At 35.2% G+C, this 24,643-nt stretch overlaps 7 protein-coding genes across 7 annotated transcripts; all 7 read left to right on the forward strand.

Moving 5' to 3' along the window:
* Nucleotides 106–773, forward strand: LOC18607454 (auxin-responsive protein SAUR68). The gene has a single exon (XM_018115148.1). The coding sequence runs from the start codon at nt 200–202 to the stop codon at nt 644–646; it is 447 nt and encodes a 148-aa protein (XP_017970637.1). The 5' UTR covers nt 106–199; the 3' UTR covers nt 647–773.
* LOC18607455 (auxin-responsive protein SAUR67) lies at nt 1,821–2,474 on the forward strand. The gene has a single exon (XM_007041630.2). It carries the CDS (start codon nt 1,945–1,947, stop codon nt 2,386–2,388), a length of 444 nt encoding a protein of 147 aa, XP_007041692.1. The 5' UTR covers nt 1,821–1,944; the 3' UTR covers nt 2,389–2,474.
* On the forward strand, nt 5,347–6,276 carry LOC18607456 (auxin-responsive protein SAUR67). Its single transcript, XM_018116494.1, has one exon. The coding sequence runs from the start codon at nt 5,753–5,755 to the stop codon at nt 6,200–6,202; it is 450 nt and encodes a 149-aa protein (XP_017971983.1). The 5' UTR covers nt 5,347–5,752; the 3' UTR covers nt 6,203–6,276.
* Nucleotides 6,352–7,935, forward strand: LOC108660991 (auxin-responsive protein SAUR63-like). The gene has a single exon (XM_018116495.1). The coding sequence runs from the start codon at nt 7,393–7,395 to the stop codon at nt 7,840–7,842; it is 450 nt and encodes a 149-aa protein (XP_017971984.1). The 5' UTR covers nt 6,352–7,392; the 3' UTR covers nt 7,843–7,935.
* LOC18607458 (auxin-responsive protein SAUR63) lies at nt 8,949–9,690 on the forward strand. The gene has a single exon (XM_007041633.2). It carries the CDS (start codon nt 9,155–9,157, stop codon nt 9,602–9,604), a length of 450 nt encoding a protein of 149 aa, XP_007041695.2. The 5' UTR covers nt 8,949–9,154; the 3' UTR covers nt 9,605–9,690.
* LOC18607460 (auxin-responsive protein SAUR67) lies at nt 15,938–16,574 on the forward strand. Its single transcript, XM_007041635.2, has one exon. The coding sequence runs from the start codon at nt 16,044–16,046 to the stop codon at nt 16,488–16,490; it is 447 nt and encodes a 148-aa protein (XP_007041697.2). The 5' UTR covers nt 15,938–16,043; the 3' UTR covers nt 16,491–16,574.
* On the forward strand, nt 19,802–22,860 carry LOC18607461 (lysine histidine transporter-like 8). Its single transcript, XM_018114640.1, has 5 exons — nt 19,802–20,377; nt 20,471–20,607; nt 20,821–21,248; nt 21,902–22,033; nt 22,143–22,860. The coding sequence occupies exons 1-5, from the start codon at nt 19,989–19,991 to the stop codon at nt 22,629–22,631; spliced, it is 1,575 nt and encodes a 524-aa protein (XP_017970129.1). The 5' UTR covers nt 19,802–19,988; the 3' UTR covers nt 22,632–22,860.

Raw genomic sequence — 24,643 nt, forward strand, 5'->3', positions numbered from 1 at the left:
TATATATATATATATATATATATATATATATATATATATATATATATATATATATATATATATATATATATATATATGTCATCCTACTTTCATTTCCCTCAACCCACCAAAGCTGTGTATCAGTATCCTAAGAAGATTTAAACGCCTTCTCCTTCTCAAAATTCCATATTGAAATCTTTCATTTCAGAGAAATAACAAGATGATCAGTGCTAAGAAGCTCATCAAATTGGCTAGGAAATGGCAGAAGCTTGGTGCCATCAAGCACAAGAAGATAGCATTGCCTAGGATGTCTCAAGAAGTTGACACAAATGATTGCAGCACATCATCATTCGTTGAGAAAGGTCATTTTGTGGTGTATAGTGCAGATCAGAAACGCTTCATGCTTCCTCTAGAATATCTTAAGAAGGAAATTGTCAGACAGTTATTCAAACTGGCAGAAGAAGAGTTTGGAGTTCCAAGCAATGGACCTCTAATACTGCCTTGTGATGCAGTCTTTTTGCAGTATGTAATTTCTTTGATCAAACTGCAACTGACCAAAGATGTAGAAAAAGCATTCCTCACATCCATAGCCAGTGGCCATTGCTCATCATCTTCATGTCTACACCAAGAATCAAGAAATCAACCATCATTAATTTGCAGCTTCTAAAGCTACTTGTAGTCAAATTTTGTAATGATACACTATTTTACACTGATTCTACAGGGAAAACGAATTAATTCTCCCCACATTTGTTTCTCTTTGAAAATCTGTTGACAGTATATCGTTGCTTTACAAAAAATGAGGTATGGCATCCAACAAATTCAGCACTTAACATTTCTTCTGACTGAAGTTTAATAAGACCACAGCAATTAATTTTCAAGTTAAATATACTCAGGCTATCTTATATAATATGCCCCACCAATTTCTTATACCCAAGAGGATGATATAAGAAACTGTGCAAATAGGAAGATTAAAGATCAACAACTAATTAGTTGGTCATTACTTTTTTCCCTAACACAGATTCAGAGGCCCATAGATATCCCACATCTACTTAGTAACGGAGAAAATCTTTTTGTGCAAATTTTGAAAAGGTCTAGGAGAATGAAGTAGTTTGCAGGTTTTGGACTGACTGATAAAATTTGTTTTTACACCTCACAGACAAGTATGGTAACAAACACATGTAAACAGCAACAAAACTTCACACTTGCTGTCATCCTAGATATTCATATTCCAGAAATAATCTCCTTGATCATGTGGATCAGCCGATCACGGTTTATTTCATATAAGATAACAGGACCACTTGGCCTTACAAACCCTCTTTACATTCAAGCTCCCTATGCTAATAGCAAAGTGAAACTAATAGGACTGATCAACACATCAGGTATTCTCTCTCCTACCGTCACATGGTTTTGCATCCCTCAAATCTGCATTGAGAACTACATGGAATAGATTTGCCCCCATGGACAAGTGACAGGAAGGTCATGAAACTGTGTGGGTGAGAAAGAGAGAGAGAAAAGAGACAGGTGGCAATTTGCTTGAGAGAAGATTTCTTACTACTGTTCAGAATACTGAATCTCATCTAAACAGGATCCTAAATGTCTGCTGGAGCTGTGATCAACTGATTATGAATCAATATAATTGCAATACTGGACCATATTGTTGTTAAACCACTTGGCAGATAGATAAAGATGTGTCTGCATGAATCATCCAATAAAAGAAAACATGCCACCTTGCAGATTACTCCCCATAACTGCCCATCACATGGCTTTGTTTCCATTGAATACATGCATTCTACTAATTCATTGAGGGGACTGTCTCTGGCCTTGTGATTTTATATACATCCATTCCACTGCCCCATATCCAGCACAAACAACTGCATTCGAAATCAAAGTTTTAAGACAAAAAAAAAAACTTCCTCTTTTTCTTTCATCTCAAAGTCTTTCCTACTAAACTTAGAGTAAAGAAAGATGATCAGTGCTAAGAAGCTTATCAAATTAGCAAGGAAATGGCAAAAAATGGCTGCAATTAGGAGAAAAAGAATTACATTTCCAAGAACCACTGAGGATGCTGACACAAACAGTTGCAGCACATCATCAGTGGTCGAGAAGGGTCACTTTGTTGTGTATAGTGCAGATCAGAAGCGCTTTGTGCTCCCTTTGGAGTATCTCCAGAACGAAATTGTCATGGAGCTATTTAACATGGCAGAAGAAGAGTTCGGACTACCGGGCAATGGGCTTCTCATGTTGCCTTGTGATGCAACCTTTATGGAATATATTATTGCTTTGCTCAAAAGGAAACCAAGTAAAGATGTGGAGAAAGCATTGCTCCTATCTGTAGCCAGTGGTCGTTGCTCATCGTCATATCTTTATCAGCAAGAAACAAGCCAACAGTTGCCGATATGGAGCTTCTGAATCATTTTTTCTTTTCAATTTGTAGTTGATTCACATCACTGTAGATCGAATTATATAACGGAAAACACAAGGATTTTTGTTTCTCATGTTTAATTGTCTTAGTCTTGGCAGCAGTTCTTATCGTGCAATATTATATCAACAATTTGACATAAGCAAAGTGACCCTTTGAATTGTTTAGTCCTATTTTCACATTAGCAAGGCACAAACCCCTGCAATCATCAAATGAAAGCCAAACTGGTTTAGCTCCCAAATTGGCTTGGACTCACCTCATCTAGTCATCTTTGGATAGATAGTTTGGAATTCTTTAACTCAATTTTTTTTTTCAGAGACCAGATAGTTTGGGATTAAAGCATTAAGATTTGGGTTTTCTCAGGGCTGAATAGAATTATGACTAATTGTATCAGAGAAAGGAGAACACACCCAAGAATATACAGGAACTCAGATATCTATCTGCCATGTATAGTGTTTTTTTTCTCAATAGGAGATAATTAAACTCCCCTTTTACTCCCCCTAGAAGCCGCATTGTAAAACTTCCTTGACCATTTTGATGAGCTTCTTCAAATTTCACAGGCTCTAGCTGTTGTCATTCCATTACTTTGTTTATAACTCAACTTGTCCAAGCCCAGCTAGTTGCATAAAGATATCATCTCAGGTCACCTAGTACATATCTTCTGATGTCTAACCAATTACAGTATTTATCCAGTAAAAGCCGCTGAATTTGTAAAGGAAGGACTAATTTTAAGCCTATTATAGGCGCATGGAACTTATACAGATATTCAGTATCTACCATGTTATTGAAATATTAAATACATAATTACTGAAATATGACATAATTTTGTAACTTTTTCAATAATCTCGATCTGCAAAATCAATGACACAAGAAAGTCACTGAATTTGTACAAGAGGACTAATTACATAGTTGTAATTGAGCAGGACGAACCGTACACAGAAGCTTCGGTGCCTACTCCTCTGGGCATGATAAATATGCTACCAGAAATGTTACCCCACAACTCAAAACCTTCAGTACAGAAAGTATGACCTCTGCTGTTAACCAGGACCTCTGCTGTTAGCAATCTCTCTTGGAACCATTACCAGACAGATGAATGTGGAGTAGATTACGATGTCTAAAACTACAAGCCTGGAGATAGAGACGCTGCACTCTGAGTAGTCTTTCATGGCAATCCTGTTTCAAAAATTATATAACCCCTTCAATCCTGGGGTTACTCGAACCACAACCTTTTTTCTTGTTAGGTCATAAATCCAGAACATGTGGGTACTACGATGCCAGGTCTTGCAAATGCCCAATTCTGCCAAAATTAAATAAATTTGATGTTGAAAAGAAGACTGAACCACTTCCATTACCTTCCAGACATGCCCAACTGGCTACCTCCCCAAACGATAGCTCAATTTTTCAAGCCACATGGTTTTGCTTCCCTTTGAGTCCCTACATTGAGTTGCTTCATTCAAAGTACTTTTGGATTTGTGTATATATATCATCCGACTTCCATTTTCCATCACCGCAGCACAAAAAAAGCTTTTCATTTTCCTAAGATGTTAAAGTCTCTTCCTTCTTTTGTCCTAATATATTATAGCTCCCTTGTTTTAGAAAAGTGACAAGATGGTTAGTGCTAACAAGCTTATCAAGATGGTTAGTCCTAAATAAACCCTTGAATTATAAAAAAAAAAAAGTCAATTAAATTCTTTTAGTTTTATTGTGTTCAATTAATACCTTTACTTTTATTTTAATTTAAATAAACCATTCTCGATAACCTATCAGGATTTAAATAAAAATTCCTAAATGATCCTAGTGTTGGATGGTCAGACTAGAAAAAATTAAAATAGTTTCAAAGCTTGTAATAGTACCACTGTTCTTACAAAATTTATTTGGCCTCATTAATTTTATGCAAAAAGGTTATAGGTGATAAAGCTCGAAGATATAATAAAGTCTAATGATTAATTGTATTTTGCACTAACGAAATCAATTCACTGAGTATCCACCGATGTAAAGCAAGGTATCTGGACTTTTATTTAATTTTCAAATTTCGATTGTATATGGTTATTCTACTTCTACCACACAAAACTCACACTTAAAAGGCAAATTTTCAGGCATTAAGTTTACCTTCTTCCAGTTGAGTTCATTTCATTTTCATACCTTTAAAAAATGTTTTTCGAGACTAAAAAATTAAAATCTAAGTCGGTAATTAAAAAATTCAATCAACAACATCTTTGTACACATCATCTGCCACGTAGGAGTATCATTTTCTAAAACGACATGCCAACATGTCAAATGATAGATGATGTAACATGTATACGATAACTGTAATTCTAATTAACAGAAATTAGTTAATAGCTAGTAAAAATGTCTTATTTGATTCAAAATTAAAATACAGTAACTTAATTGAACCTAAAAAAATATAAACGTTTAAGTGATTTTTTTTAATTCAAAAACTTATTTGAGTATTATACTATTTTTATTTAATTGTCTATTTGTCTTTATCAGGATTATTTAAACAAGACAAGCTACATCATTACAAATAAATTTGAAATTAGTTTGTATAATATGAAATTTTAAATTTTACTCTTAAGTTATTCAAAATGATTTCTCATTGTCACAAAAACAGTAAGGATAAATAATACAAGAGGACTAATATATAGTTGAAATTGATCAGTACGTACCGTACACATAACCTCTGGAGTCGATTGTCTGGGCATGAAAAGAAATGCTACCAAAAATGTTTCCCCACAATTCAAAACCATCAGTACAGAAAGTTTGACGACCAAGACCTCTGCTGTTATCAATCTCTCTTGGAACCATTACCAGACAGATGAATGTGGAGCAGATTACGATGTCTAAAACCATAAGCCTAGAGATGGAGACGTTGCACTCTAACTAGTCTTTCATGGCAATATAATCTGGTTTCAAAAATTATATAACCCCATCAGTCCAGGGTATACTTGAACCACAACCTATTTGCTTGTTAGGTCATATATCCAGAACATGTGGGTACTACGATGCCTGGTTTTGCACATGCCCATTTCGGCCAACTGTAATAAATTTGATGTTGAAAAGAAGACTGAACCGCTTCCATTATCTTCCAGACATGCCCAACTGGCCACCTCCCCAAATGTATCGCTCAAATTTTCAAACCACATGGTTTTGCTTCCCTTCGAGTCCCTACAATGAGTTGATTCATTCGAAGAACTACTTCTTTTGGATTTGTGTATATGTATATATATATTCATCCAATTTGCATTTTCCATCACCGCAGCACAACAAAAGCTTTTCAGTTTCCTAAGATCTTAAAGTCTCTTCCTTCTCTTGCCCTAAAATATTCTGGCTCCCTTGTTTTAGAAAAGTGACAAGATGATCAGTGCTAAGAAGCTTATCAGGTTGGCAAGGAAATGGCATAATCTGGCAGCAATTAAGAGGAAAACAATCACATTCTCAAGAACCACCGGGGATGATGACACAAATAGTTGCAGCAGCACTTCATCAATGGTCGAGAAGGGTCACTTTGTGGTGTATAGTGCTGATGAGAAGCGCTTTGTGCTTCCTTTGGAGTATCTGAAGAACGAAATTGTCATGGAGTTGTTCAATTTGGCAGAAGAGGAGTTTGGACTACCTAGCAACGGCAACCTCACCTTGCCTTGTGATGCAGCCTTTATGGAATATGTAATTGGGTTAATCAAAAGGAAAGCAAGCAAAGAACTGGAGAAAGCATTGCTCATGTCTGTAGTTAGTGACCGTTGCCTATCCTCATCGGATCTCTATCGGCAAGAAACAAGCCAACAGTTTCCAGTACGAAGTTTCTAAAGCAAAATATGTTTTCAATTTTGCAAACGATGTACATTAAGATATATAATGAGAAAGCTGCAGATTTTGATTCATGCTTAGCTGTCTGCCCGGTCATGGCAATTATCCTTTTGTTTTTACACTGCAACATTAACAATACTGTCCTACATATTCACTTCACAGGAAAAAAATAATAATAATTAAACCCTCTCACTGCAAATGAACATCAGAATTAATACCAACACGAGTTCGTAGTTGCGCCTTTTCTGAGAATTAATACCAAGACCCAAATCCATTTGGGAAGCATGGATGCAGCAACTAAAAAACTGAATGTAACTGGGTCTCGTAATACGTGACCATCTTCTTCTACACGTTAAAGTCAGTCTTGCTTGGCGCCAAACTCCATGAACCAAGCTTTGTGCAGAAACAAAAACCCAAAATTTCAACAGCTTAGCCAGATATTATCCATCAAATTTGATCCCATAATTTGTAGCCTAGAATGATCTGCGGGACCTTATCTTGCATCCATTTAGAAACAAGAGGAAAGTGAAATGGATTATGACCCAAAAGCATGACAGCCTGGAGAGAGACTTTTGGGGAATCTTGTTTCGAAATTATAACTGCAATCCCCTGCAGGCTTTCGTTGAACCACAATTTTTTCTTGTTAGGTACAGTCCATCTGGTCCATGTTGGTACAACATGTCTGGTCTTGCACTTGCCCCAACCTAGTAAGGCTATATAATGTATTTAACTTCCAAAAAAGGACTCACAGCATCTCTCAAACCATACATGCAGAGAAAAAAATTGACGATTCACTAATGGGAGCCAAGGCTGCCAATCATGGCCACCACCCAGACCTCAACTCGTTGAATTATCACATGATTATGTACAAGCGAAGCCAACACAGGGTAACCCACTTGTAAGAAAGCGTCCCCAAGAAGCGTTGTTAACATACAGATAAACCAGTTCCATGGCCTTCTAGGCATGCCCATCTCCAAATTAACTACACAGATTTCTGTCACATGGGTTTGCTTCCTACCTAACCATGCAAAGGTGGCCTCATCAACCGGACTGTCTTCGGCTCTGTGATTATATATTCATCCAACTCTCATTGCCAACTCGTAACACAGCAACAGCATTCAGTTTCCTACTATCTCAAAGTCTCTCCTCTTTTGTTTTACAATCTTCTCCCTGTTTTTATCAGTAACAGGATGATCAGTGCTAAGAAGCTCATCAAATTGGCAAGGAAATGGCAGAAACTGGCTGCTATTAAGCGAAAAAGGATCACATCGTCCGAGACGACCCTTGGAAATGTTGGCACAACTAGTTGCAGCACATCATCAACTGTTGAGAAAGGTCATTTTGCGGTGTATAGTTCTGATCAGAGACGCTTCGTTCTTCCTTTGGAATATCTCAAGAATGAAATTGTGAGAGAGCTATTCTCTCTGGCTGAAGAAGAATTTGGGCTACCAAGAAATGGGCCTCTCACTTTGCCTTGTGATGGAGCCTTTATGGAATATGTAATTTCTTTGATCAAACGACATGCAACTAAAGATATGAAGAAAGCATTACTCACGTCCATTGCCAGTTGTCGCTGCTCATCATCTTCGTATCTTCATCAACAAGCAACAAATCAACAATTACTAATCAGCAGCTTCTAGCGCAAAATATGTTTCAATTTTGTAACCGAATGATACTTCTGTACAATTGAGAGGTTTATCTGAAGTCTAATGAAAATTGGGGTTTTATTTTTATTTTGTTGTCTATTTGTCTTTATTGGCATTATCTAAAACAAGCCAAGCCACATTGTTGCAAACAAATTCGGAATTAGCTTCTATCATGGGAAATTTTAATTTTTACTCTAATAACAAGAATTATTATTCAAAATTATTTATTACGTAAAAATTATAAATCAAATATAACTTATGTAAAATAATAATAGAATTAGTAATTTATCTAAGATAAATTCCATCCCATTCTTCCACATTTATCGCTAAGTTGACTATATTTGAAGCATAAACTGCTGAAATTAACAAGATATTAACGGTGTTTTCTGATATCCAACCAATCACCTTTTTGTTGAGCAAGAGGTGCTGAATTAACGTTGATAAGTAAAATTCATAACCCATGTTGCAGACGGTATGATTATGATTCCTTTGGAAATGGATGCTTCTATCATTATCAGAGCTATGGAAATGGATGCTTCTAGCTGTCCAGCTAGACCTCTGTGGTCTGCGTCTTGGGGCCTTTTGGTCAGGGCATTCCAATTGTTATACAGCAAAAGGGGTCTGCTTTAAATAATGATTCAAAAGCAAGAAACAGTCTGCAGATAGACATTGAATCTAACCTCTTTCTCAGTTTCAAAAATTATAAACTCCAACAAAGCAGGATTTTGTTGATCCACATATTTTTCTTGTTAGGTATGATATCCAAATTATGTGGGGACAGACATGCCTAGTTCTCCATCAATTCCTCCGGACGGCATCTTCATAGGTTGTCCTGAAGTAGTTACAAGCATATTAGAGCCCACTGTCCACAGAAGACTAAGGACCGGTGGTTTCATTTCACGCACTTGGAAAAAAAAGGGGGTCTTGATTGCCTGATAGAGCCAAGGCATGGTCACGACCCAAACCTGAAGATGAGATAAGCATGAGCCCTCTACATAGGGTACCCACATCCGAGAAAGTGTCTCAGTTACCTCCATATCATTGAACCACTTACACTGCTTTAAGACACATCAAACTCCTAATCAATCCGCCACAGCTACACATCACGTAGCTTTGCTTATAAGAATCCCAGCATTTGGCATCTTCAATAAAGCAGTTGTCCCTTGCTTTATGAATATATATACTTAATCCACTCCCATTGCTTTTATCCCCATCGAACAACAGTTTTCAGTATCCAAATATCCAAATAGTCTCTTCCTCCTTTACTCCCTCTAATTTTCTCCCCAAGTTTTCTAACAGTATCAAGATGATCAGTGCTAAGAAGCTTATTAAATTGGCAAGGAAATGGCAGAAACTGGCTGCCATTAGGCGAAAAAGGATCACATCGTCCAGCACGAACTCCGGGGCTGTCGGCACACATAGTTGCAGCACATCATCAACGGTTGAGAAGGGTCATTTTGTTGTGTATAGTGATGATCAGAAACGCTTCGTGCTTCCATTGGAATATCTTGAGAATGAAATTGTCAGGGAGCTATTCGCTTTGGCGGAAGAAGAATTTGGACTACCAAGCAGTGGTCCTCTAACGGTGCCTTGTGATGCAGCCTTTATGGAATATGTAATTACTTTGATCAGAGGGCGACCCTCTAAAGATGTGGAGAAAGCATTGCTCACCTCCATAGCTAGCAGCCGCTGCTCATCTTCTTCATATGTTCATCAACAATCAACAACCCAACAATTCTTAATCTCCAGCTTCTAAAGCAAAATGTTTCAATTCTGTAATCAATCGAGCAGCTCTACTGTATATTTAAGGCAATTAAGGAAAGAGAAATTTTTTTCTTTATATTTATTTGATTTGATTTTTTTTCTTCTTGGAAATTAATTCCTTGCTAGTTTTCTACCCTACAATTAACACATAAGGGTTAATTACTTTCAAAGATAAGCTTGGAAATGCTAATCTTATCTAGAATATTTAATTAATTTGATGAAGCATAAGTCTAAGTTTTTTTTTTTCTATAAATAATTGCTCCCTCTCTGACCTTGGTACCCTAATGATAGTCCAATTTAACATTTTACTAGTCAAAAGTCCCACTTTTGACCTCTTTTAATATGAATTAAAATTTTCTAAGTACTACTAATAATTTTCAAAAGCTCTAACTAAAGTGCTTTTCAAATACTTCTTTTTTGAAAAATCAAATGGATAAACTATTCAACACATCAAAAATTAAAAAAGTTTGACCTTTCATAATAAAAAGAAAAAGTTGACCTTAGTCACTGGTATATTAGATAACAGTAGAGACCCTTTTAGGAATTTTTGCTGTTAATATAACCCTTTTTTTATCATTTAATATTGAGGACAGTGCCGCCTTAGGACTTGGGGGGAATAGGAGCAAGCTTAATGTGTTGAAATTTCTTGAAATAATGTTTTAAAAAATTCATGAATTATTTAAGAAAATTTAAATAAATTTTTTTATTGCATTTAATTGAGTTATTGTATTTTTATTTTGAATCAAATAAACTTTTATCGTTAATAATTAATTAATTATTATTAATCAAAATAATATTTATCATTTTATACCCATGTAATGTTATTGTGAAAGATAAAAAAAAATATGATCATGTCATCATATCGCATCACCATCCACTATGACATATCAGTATGTCATATCCACATAACGTGATATAAAAAGATAAATGATATTTTGACTAATGATAATTAGTTAAATTTTTAATCATAAAATTTTATTTAATCCAAAATAAAATATAAAAATTTAATTGATCATAATAAAACAATAAAAATTTATTCAAAATTTTCAGAATAATTAAGAAGCTTTTTTAAATATTATGTCAATTTTTTCTCTTTTAAAGGGTCTTATGTCTTTTCTTTGAATTTTTAAAACCGAAACAAGTCAAATAATTAAATTATTATAACATGCAATAAAAATAACTGGCATAAAGCTACTACCAAACCAACAATTTAAATACGTAGCTTCTTTATTGTATTTTAGTTTGTAAAAAATATTTTTAAAAATTTTAAATTAAAAAAAAAGGTGCAAAGATGAATTTATTGGACTCCTTTGCTCCACCAGGACCCTCTACGGTCTGATATCATGAGGGCTTGTAAACAAGGCATACTAATTTTCAGGAGAAAGGGTTGTGATTTACATTATGATTCAAAAGTAAGCGTGCAATGTGCAGATAGACATCGAATCTAACCTCCTCATTTCTGTTTTCGAAAAAGCAGAAACCCCATGAACACAAGCTTCTTTTGAACCACAGGCTTTCCTTGTTAGGTATATGTGGGGACACGCTTAACATGTTTTGTCTTGAACATGCCAAGCCAGCTTCATGATTTTACCTGAAATAGTTGATATAATTTTCACAGAAAGCACTGATGGGTCAATTTCGATGAACCTGGGTAGGACCTGTTAGTCTCAAATTGACTCCCACCAGGCAAAAGATGTGTCTGATGACGATTGCCTTAAAAAACCAAGGCATGGCCACCTTCCAAGACCTCCCCTTTCCCTTGATTCATCACATGGTTATGGAAACATGAACCTTATCATTGCTCTAGACAAACCCACTTCCACAATTAGTCCCTCACATCCACAAATCTCTTAGTTTGGTTTCCACTACTCCCTACTTTAGGCATCTTCATTGAAGTGCATGTCCCTGGATAATGAATATATGTATATATGTAAGTTACCCAGTCTCTTTGCTTCATCCCATACAGCAATACATTAGCATATCAGTCTCCCAAGATCTAAAATTCTCTTCATTCTTTTCCTTTCTTAAATTACCTCCCATAGCATCAAGATGATCAGTACAAAGAAGCTTATCAAGTTGGCCAGGAAATGGCAAATTATGGCTGCGATTAGACCAAAATTGATCACATCGCCAAGGCCCTCGGGAGTCGACGTTAACACCAATAATTGCAGCACATCATCACCAATTGTCGAGAAGGGTCACTTTGTTGCGTATAGTGCTGATCAGATACGATTCGTGCTTCCTTTGGGATATCTAAGGAGCAGAATTGTTACAGAGCTCTTCGCATTGGCGGAAGAAGAATTTGGACTACCAAGCGTCGGCCCTCTTACGTTTCCTTGTGATGCAGCCTTTATTGAATATGTAATTGTTTTGATCAAACAGCATGTGACTGAAGATGTGGTGAAAGCATTGCTGAGGTCCTTATCTGGCACTCGCGGCTCATCCTCATCCTCAAATCTAATTCAACAAGCAACATACCAACACCAATTAGTCCGCAGCTTCTAAAGCAAATTTTGTTCTCATTTTGTAAACGGACCCAAATTCTGTACAATTTACAGTATATAATGAAAGTATTTCAATCTTTTTCTTTGAATTTTTTTTTTTTGAAAAGTGAAAATTTTATCAATTTGAAAAGCTTACATGTCATAATAAAATCTTAAATTTTGTAGATAAAAAACTTCTAAGGGTATAAGAAGTCAAGTTATTGAGAGAAAAAGAGTAATACACAACTACTCCAAATGACAAAAGCATTATCAAGGGAACATGGAGAGACAAAGAGTAGTACTATTCCAAACAACAAAAGTATTATCAAGGGGAAATCGAGCGCTTGAGTAATCAGAAGTCTGTCCCATTCATCAAATAACCAACAAATCTTAATCTGGATGTACTTATCCATTCATCAAATTATCAACTGATTCTAAACCAGATACCAAAACATACATTAAAACCACACAAAGAGACCCAAAAACGTAACAAATTACACAAAAAAAATTACATCAAAACCACACAAAGACAAAAAGCTACATAAAATCACAACAAATTACACAAAAGAAACTATAACCCAAGTATACTACCTTGACTAATAGCATCCAGATTTCACTCCACCCCGAAGAAAAGTCTTGTGGCTGATGTCCCTTGGCCCGAGCATATCAATTTAGGAATCATTCCCTATCTCAAAAGCCCTGCTGCCATTCATGCATCCATCTTTTAGTAGGCAGCTTGGTTTGTAGTTTTTTTCATTTTTTGTGTAATTGATTGTCTTCCTCTGATAACTTTTTTGTAACAGTAACAAATAAACAACACAAACAAATAACAATAACATTAATATAAAAAATTTTCATAAAATTATAAAAATGACATCAAACGAGACATCAAATTTCCTTCTTTATATATATCCAACTAGTACTTGTATCTCCTTTTAAGCTCGAGGTAACTATTGTAACCAATGGTGGCTCAATAACTTAAAAAGTTTAAAATGAAATATTCAAATAAGGCCTTTTTTGTTGCAATTAAGATCCAATTTAAGTTCTATGTTTATTTTAAATCCAATTTCTTCAAAAGAAATTATAGCATATGCAAATCCATTTTCTTTATATTTAAAAAAAAAAAACTTTTTAAGCAAGTGATAAAAAATTAAGATTTATTAGGCACATAACTATGAAAGTGAGAGAATATGTCATTTTATTAATTATCTTTTATTTTTACATATTTTTAATGAGAAATGAGATAAATAATTGAGAATTAATAATGATGTAAAAGTGAGAGAAAATATATATTTATTAGGCATGAGAGAATAGATAAATATTTTATTAATTATCTTAATTTTTATATATTTTTAATATAATTAATTACATTATAATTATTATAAAATAATGAGACCTGCCTAAATTTGATACCTAAAGTCCTTGCTTGGGTAGTTTTACCAAGTGTTGTGTAGTTTTACCAAGGGGTGGGCTTGATTGTAACAGTATGTCAATAACATGGATACAAAGGTACATGCAAACTACTGAAATTGTTAATTATGTACAATCTCTTTCACAGAGAAATTCCATCAAATGGAATCCCTTCTATATGATGTAATTCATCTTATTATGTGACTGGTTGCATTTCATGTGCATCTTAAAGTGAATTTTATATGCATTTTGTCAAATCTGTGCATTTTATGTGTAATTTACTTAATTTGTGCTTTTTCCTACATCTTGTTTAATTTTTCTATCTTATTTAGATTTTACTTAATTTGTGCGTGTTGGACAGATTCGGTTGATCATCTTTACTACTAAAAGATGATAAAAAAGAATTTATATGGGCTTTAATTTTTTATATGTGTTGGAAATATTTTTTTGCTTATTTAAGAAATATAGAGTACAGGCTTTAGGACTACTCGTAGAAACTGCTGATGTAAATAAAATTAATGAATTGGGATAAGTCTAGATTCGGTTAAAGAAGTTAATAAAAAGCATAGAGAGAAGAACAATGATGCAAAATACTGAGTCAAGCTTTATACAAGTCTATCCCAATCGTTTGAAACCAAAACAACAGTAAAAAATCAATAAGACAAAGGAGAATAAGAGTGATTTTTGCAAATGTGGACCCTTCTGATTATGAAACCAAATTTCCGGAAATCCAACAAGAAGAAAAGAATACAAATATTAAAGTTGTTGACACTCAACATAATATTAGAGAACTAAAGCAGCATATGAGCAGTCAGGTTTCTAAATTCCACTTAGAAATGCATGAAATGCTGACAAAAAGCAAAGATGGTGTGATGAACTATTTCCACGAATTGTCACAAACGGTGTCTGTTATGTTTGAACAGATTTGATATCTATGTAATAGAAGTAAGCACCCAATTTGATTGAGTAAATTTTAGTGACAAATTTTATCTCTCTATCTAATTTGAAAATATCTCTAATCAATCTCGAGAAGTTTGAGTATGCTTGTTGATATAATTTACAAGATTGCAAAGATGCCTGATAAGTTTATTAGAAGAAGTCGTAAAGGAATGTTTATAAGGTACTCTTATGTTGACTTTTTAGATTTCTATTTTAAGAAATTTACCCTAATATTTGGTCATCCAAAAACTGGTATATCTCATAATATACTTATGTTTATGGTTGAATCTATTATATCACTTCAAATGAATAGTAAGCTTTTCTCTTTCAAATGTATAGTAAAAATTTGGACGAGGTGCTTAATCAAATATTAGGAGACAAGAGGCACAGATTGAAGTTCTGTTGGGACCAATCGCATTGTACTAAAATACATTTAAAACTATATGAATATGGAGAGAAAGCCTTGTATTTGAAGCAGTTTAAACGAGTATGGAAGCATTTTAATGAATACAATAGGTCAAATACATTATTGGTGAATTACACTCCTCTAAAAGCTCTACTTAATCTATAAGTGTATCTTGTTTTTCCAATTACACTTTTACCATCACTTCTATATTATCTTTCTTAACTAATATGATTATATGATTTAATCCATCTTATTATATGACAGGTTGCATTTTGTATGCATTTTAAAGTGAATTTTATATGCATTTTGTTGAATATGTGTATTTTATGTTCAATTTGCTTAATTTGTGTGTTTTGCGTACATCTTACTTAATTTTTCTATCTTATTTGAATTTTACTTAACTTGTGCATCTTAACAGTTCACCACAATCTAAAATATAGTGATTTTATAGTTATGTCATTATTTCTTTTCTCTAAACCATCAAAAAAAAAATTTAAGATTTAAGTCCAAATTTATTGTGGGATAAACGATGATATATTGAAACTTGAGCATTAATTGCTCAGAGTTATTATGAGACTTACTATTGAGATTTATCGTAATAACATAATCATCCATTCTCTTATAATTATATCAATAAGCTATGGTTAAGTAACAAGAATCCATCTCTCCAGATTGTTTGCCGGTTGCTGGTAATTTAAATGTATACAGCAAGAGAAATATGGTGGATATATATATATATATATATATATATTGATTATGACCATTCAATATTGCATGACACAACTAAAAGGATAGATAATATAGATATTTGGTTGTCCTCTCACACCTTGCTTGTCGAAAGATATCTTGATAATAATAGTTCTTTGATTAATAATGTCTCTTGAGGCTATTGGAGGACTCAAAAACCACTTGGTAGCTGAAACTCTGTCGGTTGCTAAAGAGAAACTAAAGCATGCGCACCAACACCGCCCCTATCTCCTCATTGAACCATCACATGCAAATGTACAAACGACTCCCTACACGAGGTAACCCACAAGTAAAGCTGGTGTCTGATTGTGCTTCTGAGTTTTGAATATATAATTGAACCACCGCAAAAGCTTTCTCCACAGCTCAACAATCAGATTCGAGTGTTTTCATCAAGAAATAAACATCTCTCTTAATTTCTTCAAGCTCACCATCTGAACATATACATCATGATTAGTCCCAAGAAACTCATCCAGATGGCAAGGAAGTGGCAGAGGGTAGCTGCTCTTGGAAGGAAAAGAATTTCATTACCAAGAGCCAACAGAGTTGCAAATGTTAACAACAGTAGTGATTTTTCATCAGAAGTGGCAGGCAAGGGTCACTTCGTAGTTTACACAGCTGATGAAAGGCGGTTTGTTTTCCCTATTGCGTATCTCAACAATTACATCATCCAAGAACTTTTCAAGATGTCTGAGGAAGAATTTGGATTGCCAAGCGATGGGCCTATCACATTGCCATGTGATGCAGCCTTCATGGAGTATGCAGTTTCTCTGATTCAACGGCGAGTTGATAGAGATACGCAGCAATCTCTGCTTCTCTCTATGGGAAGTTGTGGATGCTCATTATCTTATTCTCTAAATCAAACTAGCCAGCAGATACCAGTCTGTGGTTTCTGAGCCGATTGGCAAAAAGATTTTGTAAATATCACATGCAGAATTAGCTTAATAATTCGTTATACATAGTGAAAGTTTCCAACTACACTTTGATTCCTTCATGGGGTGGTTGAGTTTTCCATATCCAGCAAGGTCATTGCATTCCCCAATTCCTGAAAATATAAAAATGCATGGGGCCTTTTAATACTCTGCTTTGTTGACAATAACATAAGGATAATCAGATAACGCAACAGATTATCACAATAAATAAAATACTAGTATCAAATGAGTGTGAATTACTTGACTGTAACAAATAAGATCAAGTCAGAGGCCTTTATCTTTTAATCGTTGGACTAATTCAAGAACAATTGATGGGAAATTTGCAAGCTTTGTTCCTGATTTTATCTTCCAAATCATAAGATTTCCTTCTGGGTATATACGAATTCCCTTTCTCATTATGATGTTGAGGGAATTAAGGTCAAGCCCTTTTCTCTCAAGTCATGACTCAGATTACAAGCTTGGAATGATACAAGACCAACCAAAGTCCATGGGTTCATATTATACATAATCCTAATCAATTTTATATGTGATTATTACAGATGCAACTAGATTTTTTTTTAACAATATAATCAACCACTTGTCGTTGAGGAAACTATCTTGTGAGGTGGTCGGTATATATAGAAATGGAGTGTAGTAATAGGTTCAAACTAAGCCGGCAGCACCATATAACTCATTGTTGCTTGCGTGAACTTTTCTTGACTTTTGCGAATAGGCAACTAGAAATATTTGGACTTCAACCTTGGTTGCTGACTCTTCTATTTGCAGGGGATTGACTGTGTGATTTGTCAATCTTAATTGTGTTTATTCTTATTGTAAAAGAAAGACATTAAATGCGCTTCCTAGATATTGCCAAGCAAGCTGATGAGGATATGTAAACCACTCCGCATATCTTCTACCCGTCATTCTTCTTGATGGGAAATCGTTGAGAATCTCAAACTTTTCAGATGTTGCCACTATATATACTTTAATTTCGGGTTCATACTCCAAAAACCAAGTCTAATCCTCAATGGGAACAATAAGTTGAACAGATAAAACTTTGAATGGTTAAAGTCAATGAATCAGATAAACTTTTGATTGGATTAACAGATACAGAAATAGTTTCCAGCATAACCCCCTTTTTTTTTCTTTTTTTGATCGAATTTTCAAAAGCCCTGATAAGTAATCTTGATGAACATATGGTGCTTTTTATGAACAAAGAAATGTCCCAGAAAGCGAAGTTTGGTTGCGTGGGAACGAGACGGTTTTCTCTTTTTCCTACTTCCGCAGCAAGCCTAATTTGAATTCAACTTTTCTTTTTTTCTGTTTAATTTCTACAGGTAGACGAGAAAATTTTAATTGAAGAACTAAAAATTCAATGCTGTTCACTTCAAGCTCGCTTTACACTTTGAGAATTGTAGCAGTATTTAATTCAGGTTTTGACTCAACCAACATCGTGCTTCACAAATAATTTTTTCTTCCATAAAACAATCTTTCCCTTGCTCTAATTAAGTGGCTAACAACATGGGAGTGGGTCAAAATTTATGCTCTGCATCAGCATCTTACCTGATACCATGCAAAGCCGGCCCTTGGCTGAAGCCACCCAAGCAAACGTTTAGGCCCCAATTTGGAAAGATACCAAATTTAAAAAGGATTTATAATTTTATAATAATTATAATATAATTAATTATATTAAAATATTTAAAAATTAAAAAAATATAAAAGTAAAAAATAATTAATAAAATTATTTATTCTTTCACTTTTCTAATTATGTGCTTAATAAATTTCAATTTTCTATCACTTTCTTATTTCTAGAATGCTATTTGTAATAATAACTATTCTGATATTGATGGTTTAGATTTATTTTCAGAATTAAAAATTTTAAAAGAAATTATGCAGGAAGAAAACAATTCAATTGACATACTTAATTATATAAGAGACTTGATTCTTTTTCAAATGCATATATTACTTTTAGAATAATATTAACAATTCTAATAAGTGTTCTTTCAGGAAAAAGAAGTTTTTCAAAATTAAAATTAATAAAATTTTATTTAAGATCAGCAATGTCTCAAAAAAGATTAACTATATTATCAATTGAAAAAAAAATATTAGAATAACTTGATTATAAAAATTTAATTAAAAATTTTACATCTCAAAAAGTTATAAAAGTAAAATTTAAATAAAAAAAAATCTCATTTGAATATTTTGCTTTAAGTCTTTGTACTTATTGAGCCGTCCCTGTACGATGTTTCATCCCTGGCTCATTTCGTATTTTATTATGGGAGACAAAGTACAAAAGAATCAACAGAGAGTAGAATTCTCCATTTCAAATGGGAGAAAAAACAGAAAAAATGGTCATATACGCAAGCCTATGCCAAGCGATTTTACCAGCATTTTATATACAGTTAGTGTACTTTGGAGGCATGCGAGATACGAAGCAGACGAGCCGTTGAACAAGCAAATTCAAACGTATAAACCCTTGTGATTAACTTAATATTAACATGTCCAACGTGAAAATTGAGCGATTTGATTTCGCATACCTTCCAACTGTGTTACAGCCGCTTTTCTTAGATTATAAAACAGGGGATTTTGACAAGTTACTAAATAAATTCTGTTTCCTTAGTAAAAACTGTAGAGATATTGTGAAAATATTGACTAGAAGTCTACAATTACCATAATTTCTATCTGATAGGTTTGCAGATTTGAAAACCAGATCAGCAGGATAGGTAGCATATCCAGTTGCTAAGCTATACTAACCTGTGAAAGGAAACAAAGATTTTTTTGTTCTTGGTCTTAGATAGGGAACTCCATAGCATCTTTGTTGTGTATAGACTATGGTACCCGGAGAACTATGGCACTGTCTTTCTCATGCTTTTACCATCTTAACCTTGCATGTTCATTTTGTTTTATCATTCTGCACTAAATGTAATTGGTTGGTGAGGGTGGTCAAGTAACAGAACAAGTTAGTTCTTGTTTTCCACCTACTCAACGTGGCTCCTTTTCCATAACGCTTATCCAAGGACTAATTCCAAGTCAAATCCATAAAAAAGACATGAAAGGAATTTCTACGTTATTGTTAAATGAGTGTGTAATACTTGACCAAAAACATTTTGGCGGGCTACTTTCACTGACCGGCAGTGCTAAAGAATCAGATACAAAAAGGCCGTGGGTTGAAAAAGGAGAAAAGAAAGAAAGTGTCCCTGCCTAGCTGCTACAGTTATTTTCCTGGCTTCGAATGCTGGTAGAATTGTAGGAGTTTAAGCACCCTTTTTTCTAAACTCAACTTGTCCCTCATTGTCCCATATATTAAATGCCATTTATACCTCTTTAAGACCAAACCACATAGCACTATCCATGCATTTGTATCCAAGGCCTCTATATATAGGCTATTTTTAAGTGCATACTCTGTGGGAGAACAGGAGGGAAACCGCTGAGGCAAATAGATTGGTTTCCAAGTAGAGACAGATCTTGATTTAAGAAAGAAAAATGGGTGAAGCTAATGAAATTGGCTCCACGCCTATGACACCAAGACCGGCCTCCGTGACACCAACACCACCAATATCAGCTCCTCCCTCACAGTTTCACTCTCCCTCGCTTTCTCGATCACCACTTCTTTCCTCAGCTGATCACATACAACCTGCGAACAAAACCCCAAAAAACTCGACCCCCAGGATTCGAACCCCACGCTTTATTACTCCTTTGGGAAGCCCAATCAGGAGGGCTCTTCAGCTTACTAGGCTTGACCCTCACGATGCTTGGCTTCCAATCACTGAGTCAAGAAATGGGAACGCCTACTACGCTGCGTTTCATACTCTGTGTTCAGGAATTGGAGTTCAGGCCCTTGTGCTCCCTGTCGCTTTCACAATTCTTGGGTGGTAGGTGATCGATAACACTTGTTCATGGCGCAACAGGTTGATTTTTGTTTTATTAGCAGCGCAACTGAAAGGTTCTTCTTTTTTATTTTCCAGGACTTGGGGAATCATAAACTTGACTGTTGCCTTCATATGGCAGCTTTACACCTTATACTTACTGGTTCAACTTCATGAATCTACTGAAACTGGAATGCGTTACAGCAGATACCTGCAGCTTTGCAGCGCAACTTTTGGTAAGGCTCAAACCAATCAGAAAGCTTAGTTGTTAAACTAAATGAAATTGAAATCAGTCTGGCATTATAACATTGTCAATTGCCTTCCAAACTGCCCTTTGATTAGCCAATGTAACATTTCTGGCCTTTCATGTGGCAAACAAGCAAAATTGATCGAGTTAAATCAGATGAAGATAGTTTGATTAATGTTAATATTGTTATCCATGAATTCAGGTGAGAAGTTAGGAAAGTGGCTGGCTCTGTTCCCCATCATGTACCTATCAGGAGGAACATGCGTGGCCTTGATCATCATTGGAGGCTCAACTTCAAAGATGTTCTTCGATATTGTATGCGGTGGAACATGCAACGCTCAACCACCAACCACCGTGGAGTGGTACTTGATATTCACTTCTGCTGCAGTTCTTCTATCTCAGCTGCCTAACTTGAACTCAATCGCCGGTGTGTCCCTCATCGGTGCCATCACAGCTATTGGGTACTGCACCTTTATATGGGTTATTTCAGTTGTTGAGGGAAGACTGCCAGGAGTATCATACAATCCAGTCAAAGGAAGTACTGATGTTATTAGGATTTTCGATGTTCTCAATGCACTGGGGATCATTGCTTTTGCTTTCAGAGGCCACAATCTCATACTTGAGATTCAGGTAACTGCTCGAAGAACTCAGATCATTGCTTAGACAAACAAAATTGATATAGAGTTCATATCAAGTAAATAATTTTAAAGACATGACTTGTTTCTATTGGAGAATTTTTTAAAGCATCTGTCTTCATAGTCTAATGTAATTATGACGAAGAAAAAAAAAGCTAGTACTTCGCTTAATTAGGCAACTATCTTTATCAGCTGCCTAGCCAAAAGAATCCATCTTGTTACATTTTCTATTTTGGAAGTGTGGCATTTCCTTCTAGATGTTGCCCATGTGAATCATAACCCTGTAGGCTTTCCTTTTATTCTTTCTTCTAATCCGGGATACAGCCTAGCAATTAGTAAGTCTTTCCATGCTTGATAGTTCAAATAACCATGAATTTCTACGCCAAGGAAATTAAATATGCTAACGAAACTTGACCATCGCAAAGGAGAAAAATAGTGAAGTTGACCATTGACTTCTGATCATAAAATTACATGTGACCCTATGAAACTATAAGCCGAATATGTTGACACTCAACAACCAAGAAAAGGGTTTGTCTCGTTCCCATGAAAGAAAGTGGAAATTAGATAAAAATGTATATTATGATTACCCTTTGACCCACAGCTAGTAAAAATGGCGAAATTTTTGAAGCAAATATTGTTTGGTTGCAGGCAACCATGCCCTCAGACGAGAAGCATCCATCGCGGGTGCCCATGTGGAAAGGAGTCAAGGTTTCATACACACTTGTTGCATTGTGCTTATTCCCTCTTGCAATTGGAGGCTATTGGGCATATGGTCAACTGGTACTATTTTTTCTCTTCCAAAAATCTTTTCACTTACAATTATCTCTGCTACAAATCAAATGTTTTCTCTAAACCAACAAATTTCTAAAATTGTTTTCCCTGTTGGCAGATACCAAAAGAGGGGGGCATGCTGACAGCCTTGTATGCATTCCACGGCCAAGACACCTCCCAATTCATCCTAGGATTAACAAGTTTATTCGTCATAATTAATGCCGTCAGCTCATTCCAAATCTATGGCATGCCAACGTTCGACGACATGGAATCCCAATACGTTAGAAGGATGAAGAAGCCATTGCCATGGTGGCTCCGAGCAATTTTCCGGGCTATGTTCGGGTATGGATGCTTCTTTGTGGCAGTGGCAATCCCCTTCTTAGGAAGCTTGGCTGGTCTTATTGGAGGCATAGCATTGCCTGTGACCTTAGCTTATCCATGCTTCATGTGGCTTAAGATTAAAAAACCCAAGGTTTTTGGCCCATCATGGTGGCTGAATTGGATGTTAGGTGTCATCGGGATGGCTCTTAGTGGGGTTTTGATAGCGGCTGGAATTTATGTCATCATTGATACCGGTGTTGAGGTCAGCTTCTTCAAGCCTCACTAATTCACTACGTAAATTAGCATTGAGGGTGTGATTAGGTCGACAAATCAACTATTGTGTTCGTTATATGTAATGGTGAAATTGGTTTTCCACCAAGGAAAGAAGTCAGGAAGCGTATTTTGCTTCAATTCCTTGTCCACATCACTTGCTTTTTCCTTTTGTAAAACCATCTTTTCTGGCCTGTAAAATGTAAACTGTAAACTATCAAAGATATGCAAAAGTTTTAGCCCAATCTTGCTTCAGAACAGGCTGAGCTCATGGAGTAGCCCAATCTTACTGGACCATGCAACAGATTTGACCCAAGATTCTAATCCCCAATGGTTACTTAATTTATTGATAATAAATTACTATAAAATTGACTTAAATCCACATCAGTGGTTGTTGAACTGGAATGAATTCCATGCTCTTTGTTATAAATGCTAAGTAAGGAAAACAGTAGTAGCAGAGCCTAACAGTAACAGTTGACCTGAAACAATCCCATCAATCCATTTTTCATGTTCTTCAGCTGCAGCGAGTTTTGATGTTGTCTCACTCAGCAGCATGGAATTCGGCACTTCCCATCACCAAATTCATGCTTTGGCATCCGTTGACATATCAGACCACCCAACACAGCTGAGCAAAGCGGGGGGAAACAAAAAATGTATATTCAGTCACTGTCTCACCATGTCCAAAAGCTTAATCTATTCTTTTAGGTCCTAAAATCTGTAGCCTGTGATTTCCAACCCAAAGTCTGAACCAAAAGCTGAAAATTCGATAGACATTCCAGATGCCTTATGCATTCATCAAGAACGCGAAATCGTGGACGAAGAATTTAATAAATTCAGAATTTTCTTGGTCGGTCAGATAGATAAATTCCTGAGGAATCGTAGCTCAACATCAGACTTTTTTTCCCAATAAAAGGATAAGTGGGTTGGTTAAATTTCTAATTACCTATAAAATTTTATAACAGTCCAGTGTGATCAGAACCTTTAGGATTCGGAAGACAATGAGAGAAACCTTCTACTTATCTTTTGCTTCGTTCTTTTAGTTTTAAATGTAATATTATGTTCTTGTATCTATGCAAAGTAATCAAAATGCTAGGCCTAGTTGAACCTCAAATATTAAAAGTGGCAGGTAGCCAACCTAAAGAATATCGAAGAAGGCATCTAAATCTATTGAAAAGATGGAATCTAACTTGATTCTGTAATCTATTATGGCCCATGATGCAGATCTATCGAGCTCTAGGCAGAGAACTGAGCAAACAGCTGACAAAACAGAGCATGAAGAGTGCTTGTTAGAGAATTGATAACTTAGAAAACAATCAATTGCTGGTGATGTTCTGTCTGTGCACACTTCCAGAAAAGTTAATGTTCTTGCAGAGTCTCTTGTTAAATTTAAAGTTGATATTTCTATATCAAACGTTTTCTGGCTGATGTTGTTGACACCCATTAGAGACTGGACAAATTAGATAAATGCAATAAAATTTTGAGATCCATGAATGTTGAATGGACAGAGGGAAAAGATATGAAAAGAGAGAACCATTGAAGCCCTCTCCATTCTGTGTGGTCAACATTCATCAGTAATGGTAGCCAGAAAGCACACATCGCTCTCATGTTACATGAAACGCACAATAGGGGCAAAACCCAGACATGACTGCTCCTAGGGGTGGATTCAAGAATTTTTTTGAGTAGTGTAATAATTAAAAAAAAATGAATAAATTTATTAATATTTTATAAAATTTTAATATAAAGTAATATAATGAATATAAATTTTTTTATATTTTAATAATGTCATTTGACACCACTTGTATCGACATGATCCGTCCTGAGTACTCTGCTCCAAGATTATGTCTACTCCTCACATCAGCCACCATATTATGCTAGTGTTAGAGATTTATTCCCAATCAATTCCTTTTCATGAAAATCTCTAGTCTCTTCACCCATTTTGCTCTCTAATCATCCAACATATGAACCCTTGTTCTTAGTTAGAAACAAGCTTCCTGTCTGATGAGTACTTTAAACAAAAAAAATTACAAT

This window comes from Theobroma cacao, chromosome 2 (assembly GCF_000208745.1).
Source record: "Theobroma cacao cultivar B97-61/B2 chromosome 2, Criollo_cocoa_genome_V2, whole genome shotgun sequence".
Lineage (NCBI taxonomy): Eukaryota > Viridiplantae > Streptophyta > Magnoliopsida > Malvales > Malvaceae > Theobroma > Theobroma cacao.